The following is a 13,801-nucleotide window of genomic DNA, read 5'->3' as shown; positions in this document are numbered from 1 at the left end:
GTGGCGTTGTTGGAGGAAGTATATCACTGTGGGGGTGATATGCTTCTTCTCCAACACCATGTCTGCCTAGATGCTTCCATGATTCCTGCCTTGATGAAAATGGACTGAACTTCTGAACCTGAAATCCAGCCCTAATTAATTGTTGCCCCTTGGGGTTGGGGATTTACCTCAGTGGTAGAGCGCTTGCCTAGGAAGTGCAAGGCCCTGGGTTCGTTCCCCAGCTCCAAAAAAAATAAAAGAACCCCCAAAAAATGTTGTCCCTTATAAATTGCCTTGGTCATGGTGTCTTTTCACAGCAATGAAACCGTCAGACAACCAGCCAGTATAAAAACCCCCAAATAGCAGAATTAATCCACGATAGAAAGTTTTTTCAAGTCCTGCAGTGAGAAACTTATTCCTGAGAGAAGAAACAGCAATGAATGAGTCCAATATAAGGTTGTCTCCAAAGAAACTCTTGGAGTGTAGATGTGGCTCAGGGAGACCCCATGGGGTGCACAGGGGCTTCTCAGGAGGAGAGAGGCACATGGTCAGGAACCACAAAGCATTTTAAAGTCACAGCAAATGGCATAGGAAAGGGCTCAGCACCTCTGCACTGGAGGCACCGTCAAGAGTTTTCTGAGGATAAGCTTACATGTGAGTAAAAGATGGGAAATTCATGGGGATAGATACGGTAACAGGGCCCACAGGTGTGCAGGAAGCCATCCAGTCGAAGAAGAGCCAGGCAAGACAAGCCAGTGCAGGAGCTCTTTGTGGTCATCTAGGGGCATTGAGCAGAGACCTCTAAAAATATTACAGGATGCAATAGAGTCTAACGTGCTCAGGGAAGCTAAACACAGGATCCACGTAACACCTGACAGAAGCTCACGGCATCCTCATCTTCCCTTTTAAATTACTTTTTACTGATCATACAAAATAATGGGCTTTATGATACTTTCAGGAATCGATAGATATAAACTGAGTTTGGCATTCACTACTCTTGATTTATCCTCATCAAAATGTCCTCCGGGGAATCCTCCACCTCACATCCACCTTCTGTAGTGATGTCTTGGCTGTTCTTTAAGGAACCAAAGAGACCAATATGGATGCGGCCCAAGTTCAACTCATTCTAGACCCTTTCTGTTCTTCCTGGTCTCCTGCTTCACTTTTTGAGAACTCCATTTGGAATTCCTTCATGCCTCAGTGTCCTCTACTCCCTCATGTGTTTTTTAGTCTTTCTTCAACATCACCATCAATTTAATCTTTCTTACCCTCATCCTGGTCTCTTCTCTGCATGTGAAGGTTGGATGTATTTAAAAAGATGACTTTAGGGGCCTGGAGAGATAACCAATGGATCAAGAGCTCATCTGCTTTGAAAGAGGACGTGGATTTGTTCTTTGAGCTCATGTCCAATGGCTCCCAACCACCTTTAATTCCAGCTCCAGGGGACCTGACTATTCTTATCTCTGTGGTCTCCTGTGTTCATTCCCTGCACCCACCCACATAATTAAAAATAATACATCTGCAGATGAGATACAGGTTTCATTAGGTTTCGTTAGTCAAACAATCCCCGACCTTCTCTGATTCTGAGTCTGCTTGGATCAGTTTATTGGGTTTCCCCTTGAGTTCCAAGACCACCTCCCTGTTCCCTGCCCCTCTTTCCCCAACAGTCTGTCTCTCCCTCAAACTTCACCTCAGAGAGTCTATCTATGTCTGGCCCCTCTCCATTGCTCCCTAAACATCCGTCATTTTCCCCCCGTGCCATCCCTGCTCCTCTAAGCCTCATCAACAGTTCTTTTCTCTCCCTAAAGACCAGACCAGCTCAGTCCTATTTGTTTTAGTCTACGTGACATCAGAATTACTGTTCACAGCCTTGACCTTTCCGGCTTCCTCTCCATGTTCCATCCACCAAAGCCCGTCTCCTCCACCAAAGTGTTCACATACAACACGTCACATCGCACATTTTAATTTTTAGAGCAAAAACAAATTCCATTGGAAAAGATACTGGGGTTGTCAAAGGCCCTTGTGTATCTGAAACACATAAAAACAAACATTTTCTCCCAAATCCTATAAATTACCCATCTATGTCCCCCACACTTTGCGAATTTCACCTTAACGTATCTTTTCCACCAGATTATAGACTTAGATGTGGACGTCGCCATAAAACTTGATGAAGTACACAGAAGGCTTGGCTAGAACTTGGTAAATGACTTTGCCGATCTTTTTGGACCCGTCGCTTCTGATGAACTGCACACATTGACCTGGTAAGATGTCGCTGTTAACGTCTGACTTCACCTCTGCTGGAGGAGTCTCTGGAATGATACGGAGGTTACCTTCTGTGTAATCATCCAGGAGCTGGTAGATGTAAAGGACTGTATCTTTCTCGTAGGTGATAGAAAACCAGTTCTTCATGATTGGCACCTGGGATGGGACCACCCCCCTCCAGTTGTCCTTAGAGGCATGTTTGCCCTCAAATTTATGCTCCACTGCTCGGCCAACCATGGCACTTGCGAGATGGGCGTCTTTCACTTGAGGAAACACTACTTTGTGAGGCAAGACCTTAAGCTTTAAAATCCTCTCATCGCTGTGAAGTCCCAGTCTGTAGACACAGTCAATTCCATCATACTTGACAAGATAGAGAGAGGGATTTGTTGGCAGTTGATCTAGAATGATGGCCTTCCACTGGGTGACAGGCTCATCACCTTCCTTCCATCCGTGAGAAATTCTGCAGCCCACAATGTTCCCCAGGGCCTGGGAGAAGGCCTCCTCCTCCTCTGCTTCTGGAAGGATTGTGTGCTCATCCTCCTCAGAGACATCCTCTTCTTCTTGGCTGTATACCTAGTGTGGTAGGCCACGGCATCCTAGTCCACTGTCTTGTGGCTATCGTTCTGTGTTCAGGCTTCATACTTGCCCGTGGCCTGGGTTTGAAGAGCTCGCCTACTTAAACCAGACACAATGCTGTTGCCTCTGTCATGTGAGTGCCTGCAAGAACAATGGGGGTGGGATGGGGAGAGGACTGGACCAGGGCTCTTGTCCAGGACCTCACCTTTGGAGCAGGTGAGGAACGCGATGGTAAACAGGGTTGAGCATCTGAATCTAATTCTGTCGTAATCAGAAGTTCGTAGGAGGGGTGGGCAATGGTGGAGCACACCTTTAATTCCTGCACTCAAGAGGCAGATGGAGGCAGAATTCTGTGAGATCAAGGCCAGCCTGGTCTACAGAGTTAGTTCCAGGATAGCCAAATCTACCCACAGAACAACCCTGTCTCAAAAATCAAAATCTAACGTTCAAAGTGAAATGAAAAAATGGTCCTCTACAGCTCAGAATAACATATTCAGACAAAGGGGCTGGGGATTTAGCTCAGTGGTAGAGCGCTTACCTAGGAATCACAAGGCCCTGGGTTTGGTCCTCAGCTCCGAAAAAAAAAAAAAAAAAAAAAAAAACAACAACAACATCAAAAAGAAATATTATCTCCTAAAATGCACAGGCACAGAGAGGAGCTTTGGCATTTTAGTAGGATTATGAATTAGATATTGTTAGCAAAGGATAATAAACTCTTAGACTGACTAGCCTAGACCGTCCGCCGAGCTCTCAAACGTGGAAGACATCAGAACATACGGTTACTCGCTGTACGAGGGAGAACTTTTAGCTTTCTGGGCTAAATGGGTCCCAGTTAACTTCATAAACGTATTTACCGATAGAAAAATGTCCTAGTCGTCCAGATTCTGTCTTCGGACACCGGTCAGGCTCCAAAAGCCTGTTGAACAATTGTGGGGTTCAGGAGCTGAACTGGCTTTCACAGCCCGCTGGGAAGATAGTGAACCCACCTTCAAGGAGTCTAGTGCCTCCAAGTGGAAGAGAAGCACAACCTCCGCCCAGTGCTCTGTGACATCATCCAGGCTCTGCTTACATCATAGAAGCCCTCTCAGGCCAGTTCCTTCCCTAGTTACGCTTAGAAACTTCCAGCATCTAGGTTTTAGCTTCTCCTGTAGCCTCTTGGAGACCCAAAATAAAGTCCCCACCCAAATATTCTGATGACTCAAGTCACAGTCTGCCCAAGTAGCTCTTTTCATGCATTTTTTTTTCTGAAAAAGTCTTTGGTTTCTGAGTCACCAACATCCTTGGTGGTTATTTTCCCAGCTCCTATCTTTCCTTTGGTTAACTTTAAGTCATTCTCCGTATCAGAAATATTGCTAGCCTCTCTCTCCGAGGCAGCCCACTGGATAGCACCGCAAAATTAGCTTTATCAAAACCCACAATTAGAGGAGGGCCATTTTTATTCAAACAAAGCTGTTATTTGACAAGATTAAATACCTTGTACTGAAGTCAATGGCAATCATGAATTATGGATTCTTTGCAAAGAGCGAGGAAAAATTAGCTCCAGGACCTGCTTCCAAAGTCGGGATAAACATGACAAACCGGATATCGACCAGTAATATTTTACATGTCTTTAAAATTTACCAGCACTTCTTGTTACAAGGAATTTATTAGATCAAATGCAGCAAAACAGGATGAAATAGATGACATAATTTTGTTTTTGAAATATGGGTAGACAGAATACTGGATGCAGGTAAGTATGGAATTTACCTGTAAATTACAGGGTACTTTAATTGTTTATGTCACATAGTTCTTCAGATCTTCAAAAGGATCCTTTTCAGAACCTTCCCCTGTCCCCACCACACTCTGACCCTCCCTTCCCTCTCCCTAGTAATTCCCTTCCACATTAACATTATAATTTTTTCATATGTACTTAGAGCTTAACAACTTATGGCAGCTTTTTAAAATCTGTCCACTTTTCTAAGCGCACCGTCTTCTTTTTCTCCCTTCTATCCTAGTTTTAAGCACATTTTCCTTCACACTTTGAGTTTTCCTCTCTGTATGCTCTCATGACTCCTCTGCCATTATGTAACTGTTGTCCACTATGTGGCTGACCTCAATGTGGTGTTAACTCACATGACATGATTTTTCCCCCTTTTCTCCCCTTCATCTTCCTTCTCTAGGCACCTGCTGAGATTTACAGTCTTGGGCATTTTTTTAAGCCTGGAAAGCGCACACACACACACACACACACAGGCACACGCACACTCAAACATACACACATACACACAGAAACACTCATACATACCCAAACACACACATACATACACACACAAACACACACACATGCACACCCAAACACACACACAAACATACACATATACACACTCAAACACACAAATACAGTGAGAGACAGAGACAGAGAGAGACATTGTGAGAGACAGAGAGCCCATGAGGAAACATGTAATATCATCTTTCTAAGAACAATAAACAGAGACAACTTTCAAAAAAGGGAAGAACAGGTAGGCAACAAGAAGAACAATCACGTCATAGCCGTCAACTTGAGGAGGAAAGAGTTTGTCTCACTCTATCTTCTAGGTACTAGTCTGTTACTGAGCGACGTTGGGGCAGGAACTCAGGCAGGACTCTAGAGGCAGGAAAGGAAGCAGAGACAACTTAGAAATGCTGGGCACTGGATTGCTATCCATGACCTACTCAGCTTTCTCTCCTCCTACAACCCAGGGCCACCTTCATAGGGGATGACACTCCCCATAGTGGGCTACATCCTTCCACATCAACCATCAAAAAAAATTCCTTACAGATGAGGCCAAAGGACATTCTGATAGAGGCAATTCTTCAGCTGAGGCTCCTTCTTCCCAGGTTGAGTCAAACTGATAATAAAAACTAACCAGGACCCTGCACATACTTTCTGATTGCCACACTGTGTTCAATAGACAAGCCTTTGGAATAAACTTAGCTGTTGATCACTGGATGAATGGCTTAAAAATGTGATGTACATTGATGTGATTTTCATCTATGTGGAAGAGGAAAGGGTTTTGTTTTCAGAAAAACGGATCAGAGTGTAAAACACAATATGTTAAGTGAAACAAGCCAGATTCAAACAGACGATTGTGGAATTTAGATGTTAATAAAGAATATTAAGTGAAAGGGGGCATTTAGGAAGCGGACAGGGAGTAGCAGGGTGTGTGTGTGTGTGTGTGTGTGTGTGTGTGTGTGTGTGTGTGTGCAGGTGGAAATGGAGGTGATTTGTGAGGATGAAGATGGCTAATGTACAGTATAAACCTGTACAAGGAGTCACAAGCAAGCCCACTGACTTGTACATTTAAAGCACATCGATATAAGAGAACTGAGTTTAAACAATGTTTTGATTAAATTGGGGGTTTATAGTTTAGAGATACCATAAAGTTTATTCGTATTTTCCTTCCCACAGGTGGCTCTTTCTGTTTCGAGCTTGATACTGGTGACAGGATATGGCAATGAGCTTTGGTGTCTGTACCTTATTAATCACCCGGAATTCATGTCATTCAGTGAGGCTACCATGGGGAAGGAGGTAGTTAGAAATCTTACGGGTACACGACCTGGGAAGAATAATGCCCACACCCACTATAGATATCCAAATATTCACCCTCATCTCTGGTTTGAATGTGTTCACCCAAAAGTAATTTTCTGAAGATTAATCACCAGTGGGAATATAGTTTTGAAGAATTTATTAGGTCAAGAGGGATGCGACGTACAAATAAAGATCCATTAATGATGCTATTGTGGAAAAGGTTAAATTATGAAAGGGAGTTTGCTCCCTCTCTTGCCTTCCTAGCCCATTGCATCCCTTCTGTGGTGACAACAACCCACATGAACTCCTTCCTCTGCCGATGGTCTCTTCATCTTGGATTTACAGGCTTCTGAATCAGAATCATACAGAATCTGCATCATTATAGACTAGCCAATCGGTGCCATTCTGTTTGTCCATACATGCGTGAATATGACTCAGAATTGTGAGCAACCGTGTCATATGGGAAAACGAAACTGGCATAGAGTAATAGGTTGTTAGTGCTGACTGAAGGCAACATGGGTTCAGGGTTAGCGTGTGTGCTCTTCGTGAAAGAAACACCAAAGAGGAAGAGTGTAGATTGGAAAGGTGCAGCTTGGGAGGGACTCAGACATCTACCGTAGGGCTTGTGCGGAGAAGGAGCCATTAGGGAAGGGGAAAGATCACCAGGGATATCTTCAGCCACTGCTTTTGGCTAGCAGAACCTTTTTTGAATCCTCATCTTCGATGATGTAAAAGAAAACTGCCTGGAGTCAGTTGATCCATCAGTAACCATCAAGAGTGTGTCCACTATTCCAGAGGGACCCAGGAAAAAGCCTGATCGTGGAATATACTTTGCCTTCCAGAGATGGAGACTCCTCCCCAGCAACACTGGGCAACCCATCTACGTCGGTAAGGGGATCCCACTAAGTCCAGATCAGAGGTCCTTAACCCTTGGATGGAGACCCCTTTGGGAGCTCAAATGGCCCTTGCACAGGAGTCACATATCATATATCCCGTACATCAGACATTTACATTACAATTCATAACTATATCAAAATTAAAGTTATGAAGTAGCAATGACATAATTTTAAAGTTGGTGGAGCTGTATGAAAAGGTTACGTTAGGAAGGTTGAGAACCACTCTTCCTGACCCCTCTAAGATATGCCTGTTGGTGTGGATTGGAGGTATAATCCCTTTTATTCAATCAGGCAAACCCAGAAAAACCAAAACACCACCAAAAGGTTATGAAGGATAAACAGCCACTGCACACACAGTGTCAGGACTGCTGACATCTTAGACAAACGATGTTAAAATGGAAATCATGTCACACCATGACCATCCCCCTAAATGAAAAGCAGAGGAGAAAAACCAGTTCCCTGGTGGTGGCACCAAGAGAAAACCATTGTCAGAATTGTCAGCAAGCATTTTAAAGCCAGGATTCAAGCGTCGTCAATGAGAAACTTCCAAAAGAAAATATACACATCATCTTGGTGATGTAATAGAAGAAACAAGAGAAAATCGAATAGGAACTCACTGAATTAAAACAAACACTAACAGGAGGAATTAAAGGAATGTCTGGGCAAGATGAACAATGAAGTGGAGTTTAGAGCAGGCAGAAGGGGCTGGGGAGATGGCTCACTGCTTAGGAACACTGGATGCTCTTGCAGAGGATCGGGGCTCAGAGGATCTGATGGACTGTTTCGTCAAAACACACACACACACACGCATAAACACACACACACTCACATATACACACATACACACACAAACACACACACACACTCACATACACACACATACACACACACAAACACAAACACACACACATACACACACACAAACACACAAACACACACACACACACACACACTATAGAGATAAATTTAAAAAAAAATTAAAAAAAGAAGGAGCCAGGTATGCCCCTTTAATCCCAGCACTCAGAAGCAAGCTGATCTCTGTGAGTTCAATTCCGACCTGGTTTATACAGTGACTTTCAGGCCAGTCCTACCTACATAATGAAACCCAGTGTCAAAATAAAACAGAAAAGAGTGTTATATTTATGTCTGATAATGTAGGCAACAGAGAAACTATTTCTACAGAGAAAGAACTTATTGTTGAGAGAATCAGTGGGCTGGAAGGAGACCCCAATTATCTGTGTCACTAACTCCATCACGGTCTCAGCAGGAAGCAAGAATGAGTACAGCTAAAAGGAAGCAGGGCGATCATGAGTAAAGCCGTGGACACGCATCAGCCCATCAGCAACAGAAACAGGCGGAAAACCAGCTGGGATGAGATGGCTTCACCAGCCAATGTCTCTGACTGACAGTCCCTAGTAGTACCAGGATGTTCTTTTCCTTCAAGTACCCTGGACTTTTCAGACACTCAGAAACCACAGAACAAAGTGAGGCCAATGCCTAAGAAAGGATGTCTTGTGGGAAATATTTGTTTATACAGGTTTCATGTAGCCCAGGCTGGCCTCAAACACACTATGCACCCGAGGATGATGTTGAACTCCTGGTTCTCCTCCTGGTAATGGGACTCTGGGCATGGACCACCACACCAGGCTGATGAGGTAGTGTAGGTGGAGCCCAGAGCTGTGTGAGAGCCAAGTGAGCACTCTGTCCACTGAGCTGCATCTCCAGCCCATCGGGATGTGTTCTGCTAATACAACAAAACTAAAATAGACGTCTTCAATGAGAGACAACAGGAGTCTCCCAGTCCAGAAACATTAAATCACACATTCACAAGTAATACAGATGTCAAGAAATAATGAAAATATGTAACAGTAAGAAAAAAAGAAGAAGATAGGAAACATACTATCAAAATGTGTGAGACATAACTATGATGGTGCTAAGAGGAAACTTTATTTACAACACTAATTCTTAGATTAGAAACAAAGACCAGCAACCTAAATTTTTATCTACACTAGAAAATAAGAAAATAATTAATTCAATGAAAAAATAATTGTTAAAATGAACCCCAAAACACAAAACAATAAAAATAAGAAATTAACAAAAAAAAGCCAATGAAACATAATTAGTTTTTTTTTTAAAGCAAAGAATTTATTTTTACGTCTCGATTACACCTAGATAGAAAAATATAAGATCCATTCTGTTTGGCGATTTAAAAAAAAAAAAGAAAGAAATTGCCGTGTTTTATAGTTTATGCAGAACACTGAACCTGGTACCACAGACAAAAATTAAAAAAAAAATATTTATCGTTTAAACCCTTTTTTTTTTATTAACTTGAGTATTTCTTATTTACATTTCGAGTGTTACTCCCTTTCCCAGTTTCCGGGCAAACATCCCCCTAATCCCTCCCCCTCCCCTTCTTTATGGGTGTTCCCCTCCCCATCCTCCCCCCATTGCCGCCCTCCCCCCAACAATCACGTTCACTGGGGATTCAGTCTTAGCAGGACCCAGGGCTTTCCCTTCCACTGGTGCTCTTACTAGGATATTCATTGGTACCTATGAGGTCAGAGTCCAGGGTCAGTCCATGTATAGTCTTTGGGTCGTGGCTTAGTTCCTGGAAGCTCTGGTTGCTTGGCATTGTTATACATATGGGGTCTCGAGCCCCTTCAAGCTCTTCCAGTTCTTTCTCTGATTCCTTCAACGGGGGTCCTATTCTTAGTTCAGTGGTTTGCTGCTGGCATTCGCCTCTGTATTTGCTGTATTCTGGCTGTGTCTCTCAGGAGCGATCTACATCCGGCTCCTGTCGGCCTGCACTTCTTTGCTTCATCCATCTTGTCTAATTGGATGGCTGTAATATATTATTTTAATGGTTGTGAATTTATACTGTGTTTTATATGGAATCTCTTCTTTTTCTAAAAACATTTTGACTATTGGGTATTTCTCACAGATTAACTTTAAAATTAGCTTGTCGTTTCTATCAAATATGCTATTAGAATTTTGACGCAAATCGTGCCACATTTATTACTTGATTTGGAGAGTATTAATAGATTTACAGCAGTGGATGTTTTGTCAGGAATATCTTTTATGGTCATCAAGAATGTGTTGTTTTCTTCAGAAACTTCCGTATTTAATTTTTTTCCTTAAGGAGCTCAAAATTTCATAGGAATTAAATATAGCTTTCTTCTACATTATATTTTAAAATTGATTTACAAGTCTTTTATTATTGTTTTTTGATCTTCTGAAAGACAAGTTCTCTCTCTCTTTTTTTTTATTAACTTGAGTATTTCTTATATACATTTCAAGTGTTATTCCCTTTCCCGGTTTCCGGGCAAACATCCCCCTCCCACCTCCCCTTCCTTATTGGTGTTCCCCTCCAAACCCTCCCCCCATTGCCACCCTCCCCCCATAGTCTAGTTCACTGGGGGTTCAGTCTTAGCAGGACCCAGGGCTTCCCCTTCCACTGGTGCTCTTACAAGGATATTCGTTGCTACCTATGGGGTCAGAGTCCAGGGTCAGTCCATGTATAGTCTTTAGGTGGTGGCTTAGTCCCTGGAAGCTCTGGTTGCTTGACATTGTTGTACTTTGGGGGTCTCGAGCCCCTTCAAGCTCTTCCAGTTCTTTCTCTGATTCCTTCAACGGGGGACCTATACTCAGTTCAGTGGTTTGCTGCTGGCATTCGCCTCTGTATTTGCTGTACTCTGGCTGTGTCTCTCAGGAGCGATCTACATCCGGCTCCTGTCGGTCTGCACTTCTTTGCTTCATCCATCTTGTCGAATTGGGTGGCTGTATATGTATGGGCCACATGTGGGGCAGGCTCTGAATGGGTGTTCCTTCAGTCTCTGTTTTAATCTTTGCCTCTCCCTTCCCTGCCAAGGGTATTCTTGTTCCTCATTTAAAGAAGGACTGAAGCATTCACAGTTTGATCATCCGTCTTGAGTTCGTTTGTTCTAGGGATATAGGGTAATTCAATCATTTGGGCTAATAGCCACTTATCAATGAGTGCATACCATGTATGTCTTTCTGTGATTGGGTTAGCTCACTCAGGATGATATTTTCCAGTTCCAACCATTTGCCTACGAATTTCATAAACTCGTTGTTTTTGATAGCTGAGTAATATTCCATTGTGTAGATGTACCACATTTTCTGTATCCATTCCTCTGTTGAAGGGCATCTGGGTTCTTTCCAGTTTCTGGCTGTTATAAATAAGGCTGTGATGAACATAGTGGAGCATGTGTCTCTTTTATATGTTGAGGCATCTTTTGGGTATATGCCCAAGAGAGTTATAGCTGGATACTCAGGCAGTTCAATGTCCAATTTTCTGAGGAACCTCCAGACTGATTTCCAGAATGGTTTTACCAGTCTGCAATCCCACCAACAATGGAGGAGTGTTCCTCTTTCTCCAGTGTATATACTCAACTTGTCTCTCCTATAATCTGTTTAATATCAGACAAGATTTCCAGGGTTTCCATATGGAGATTATGCAGTGTTGAAATGGAAACACAGCATTGTACTCCCAACACAGACTCTGGTTGAGAACATCATTGTTTTTCTCAGGAGGAAACTAACACAAGATCCAAGCCCAGTCTCCCGAGGCATTGTCCCATCTTAGAGCCATTTCCTCAGACAGCACTTCCCATGTGTCATATTATTCTTCAACCATCGCAACAGACTTTGCTGCACTGTTTGGTTTGCCATGCTCCTTGGGAGATCCTGGACCATCAGACATGATGAAACTTCTCGCCCACACCCCCAAACTACAGCACTGGTATCAGTGTAGAGGAAATAGGAGAGACAGAAACCAAAAAGGGAAAAAAAACTGTTGTTGTTTGGAGAAGAGTCAAGTAAGTAGGCCAAGCAGACCTTGGACTGCCTATGTAGCCCAGGTTGGCCTTGGACTTACTATGTAGCCCAGGCTGGATTTGAACTTGTGATCTTCGCGAGTATTGAGAATATAGGTATGCACTACCGCACTCAGCTTTGTATCTGTTATTATGAGTGACTCAGCTGTGACCCTCATTTGACAGCCTCCCTCAACATCAGCAACAGCATCCACAATCACCCACTAGGATAATCACATCCTTTAACTGATGTGTTAAGGTCAGACTTTACAGGACAGAGAGTCAGCAAGGTCCTCCTCCTTATTAGAACACATTTGTGTGGAGAGATTTAAGTGATTGTTTGAGTGAGCCAGTCATACCTTAACCTGGTTCTCATATTATGACCAAGATGGAAAAAAAAAGAATAAGAAAACAAAAGTAAAGGAGATGGATCCAACACCGGGACTTGAACCTTAGCAGTTGAGGAGATGGCCCACAGGTCTCAGGTAAATGATGGACAGGCTTTGTGGCCCACACGGAATCCCAGTCCAGGGAGGTAGAGATAGGGCAGATCCCCAGGGCAAGACAGCTGTCAAGACTAGTCATATTGGGGAACTCTGGGTATGACTGAGAAATGCTGCTTCAATGAATAAGGTAGAAGAGAAAATGGATTAGTCCCTATATTATACACTGCACATGCACATATGTACACACAAACACACACACACACACACACACACACACACACACACACACATACACGAACAAAACCAAAAACCTTGGACTTAAGGCATTGCCTCCACTGTAGTAGCACATAGTAGGAGGTGGGGATCTAAATAAGTGTTCCTTTCCACCCCCACAAAGACCAACATACTTATGAACCCTCAGCCCTTGATCTGTACAATCTGCTGAGGACTCCCAGATGTTTAGTTTAGTCTCCTAGCTCTTTAACATATTCTGGTGTTCTGTTTCAGGAATCCTGAGCTGGGGCTGAGCTGACTTGAGCCTCACTCCCACTCTTGCATCCAAGACAACTTTCAGCTGCCATGTAATGATCCTTGGAATTCCCTGCCAAAGTACCCTGACATGCATTTCTCACGAGGCCATGCCATGAAGCCAGAGAAAGTGCGGCTGTCTTACTCTGCCATTTATTAGCTTAGAGTATTGGGAAATTGGCTCGACGTTTAAACCTCACTTCCCTCATGTATAAATGAGCAGGCGAACAATTCCACTTCATCAGATGTACATTAGGAGTGAGTTAGAAAAACACATCAAAACGATTAGTGCCAATGTGTTTTATGAATGATAAGCAGTATTATTTATATGATTTGTAACATTGGAAATTATGGTACCTGGAATGTAATGGTTTTCATTGTCTTTGCTCAGATGGTGCGAGGAAAGCATCTAGGATGCAGAAATGCTTCCTTTTTTCTTTTATTTCCAAGAAGCATTTCTTTGTGCTCCAATTATTTTCTTAAAACTTACTTTCCACTCCATCTCCCCTTAGGTGATTGGGTTAGAACAGGGTTTGGTGAGAGGGATTATAAAACATGTTACAGAATATATCTACAAGAACAACTGTTGAGTTCAAATGGAGGCACCCTCCATCGGTAAGCCATGCTCTCCCTGAAGCTATTGATTTCTTTTCTTTTTTTATTTTCATTGATTTCTTGTGATGGCTAGTCTTGGAGGAAAGAACCTCCCTCGAGGAACTTCCTCCATCAGATTGG

The 13,801-nt window shown here is 43.0% G+C and overlaps 1 protein-coding gene across 1 annotated transcript; it reads right to left on the bottom strand.

Annotated features, from left to right (window-relative positions):
- Positions 1 to 2,088: 2,088 nt before the first annotated feature.
- Positions 2,089 to 13,568, bottom strand: LOC134481112 (Y-linked testis-specific protein 1-like). Its single transcript, XM_087577157.1, is given in 2 exon segments — positions 2,089 to 2,814; positions 13,557 to 13,568. Coding segments are annotated over 2 exon segments (738 nt in total).
- Between the last annotated feature and the right edge of the window lie 233 nt (positions 13,569 to 13,801).

The sequence above is a fragment of the Rattus norvegicus genome, chromosome 11 (assembly GCF_021556685.1).
Source record: "Rattus norvegicus strain SHRSP/BbbUtx chromosome 11, alternate assembly SHRSP_T2T, whole genome shotgun sequence".
In the NCBI taxonomy this organism is placed as follows: Eukaryota; Metazoa; Chordata; class Mammalia; order Rodentia; family Muridae; genus Rattus; species Rattus norvegicus.
This window is presented reverse-complemented; position numbering and strand designations above follow the sequence as displayed.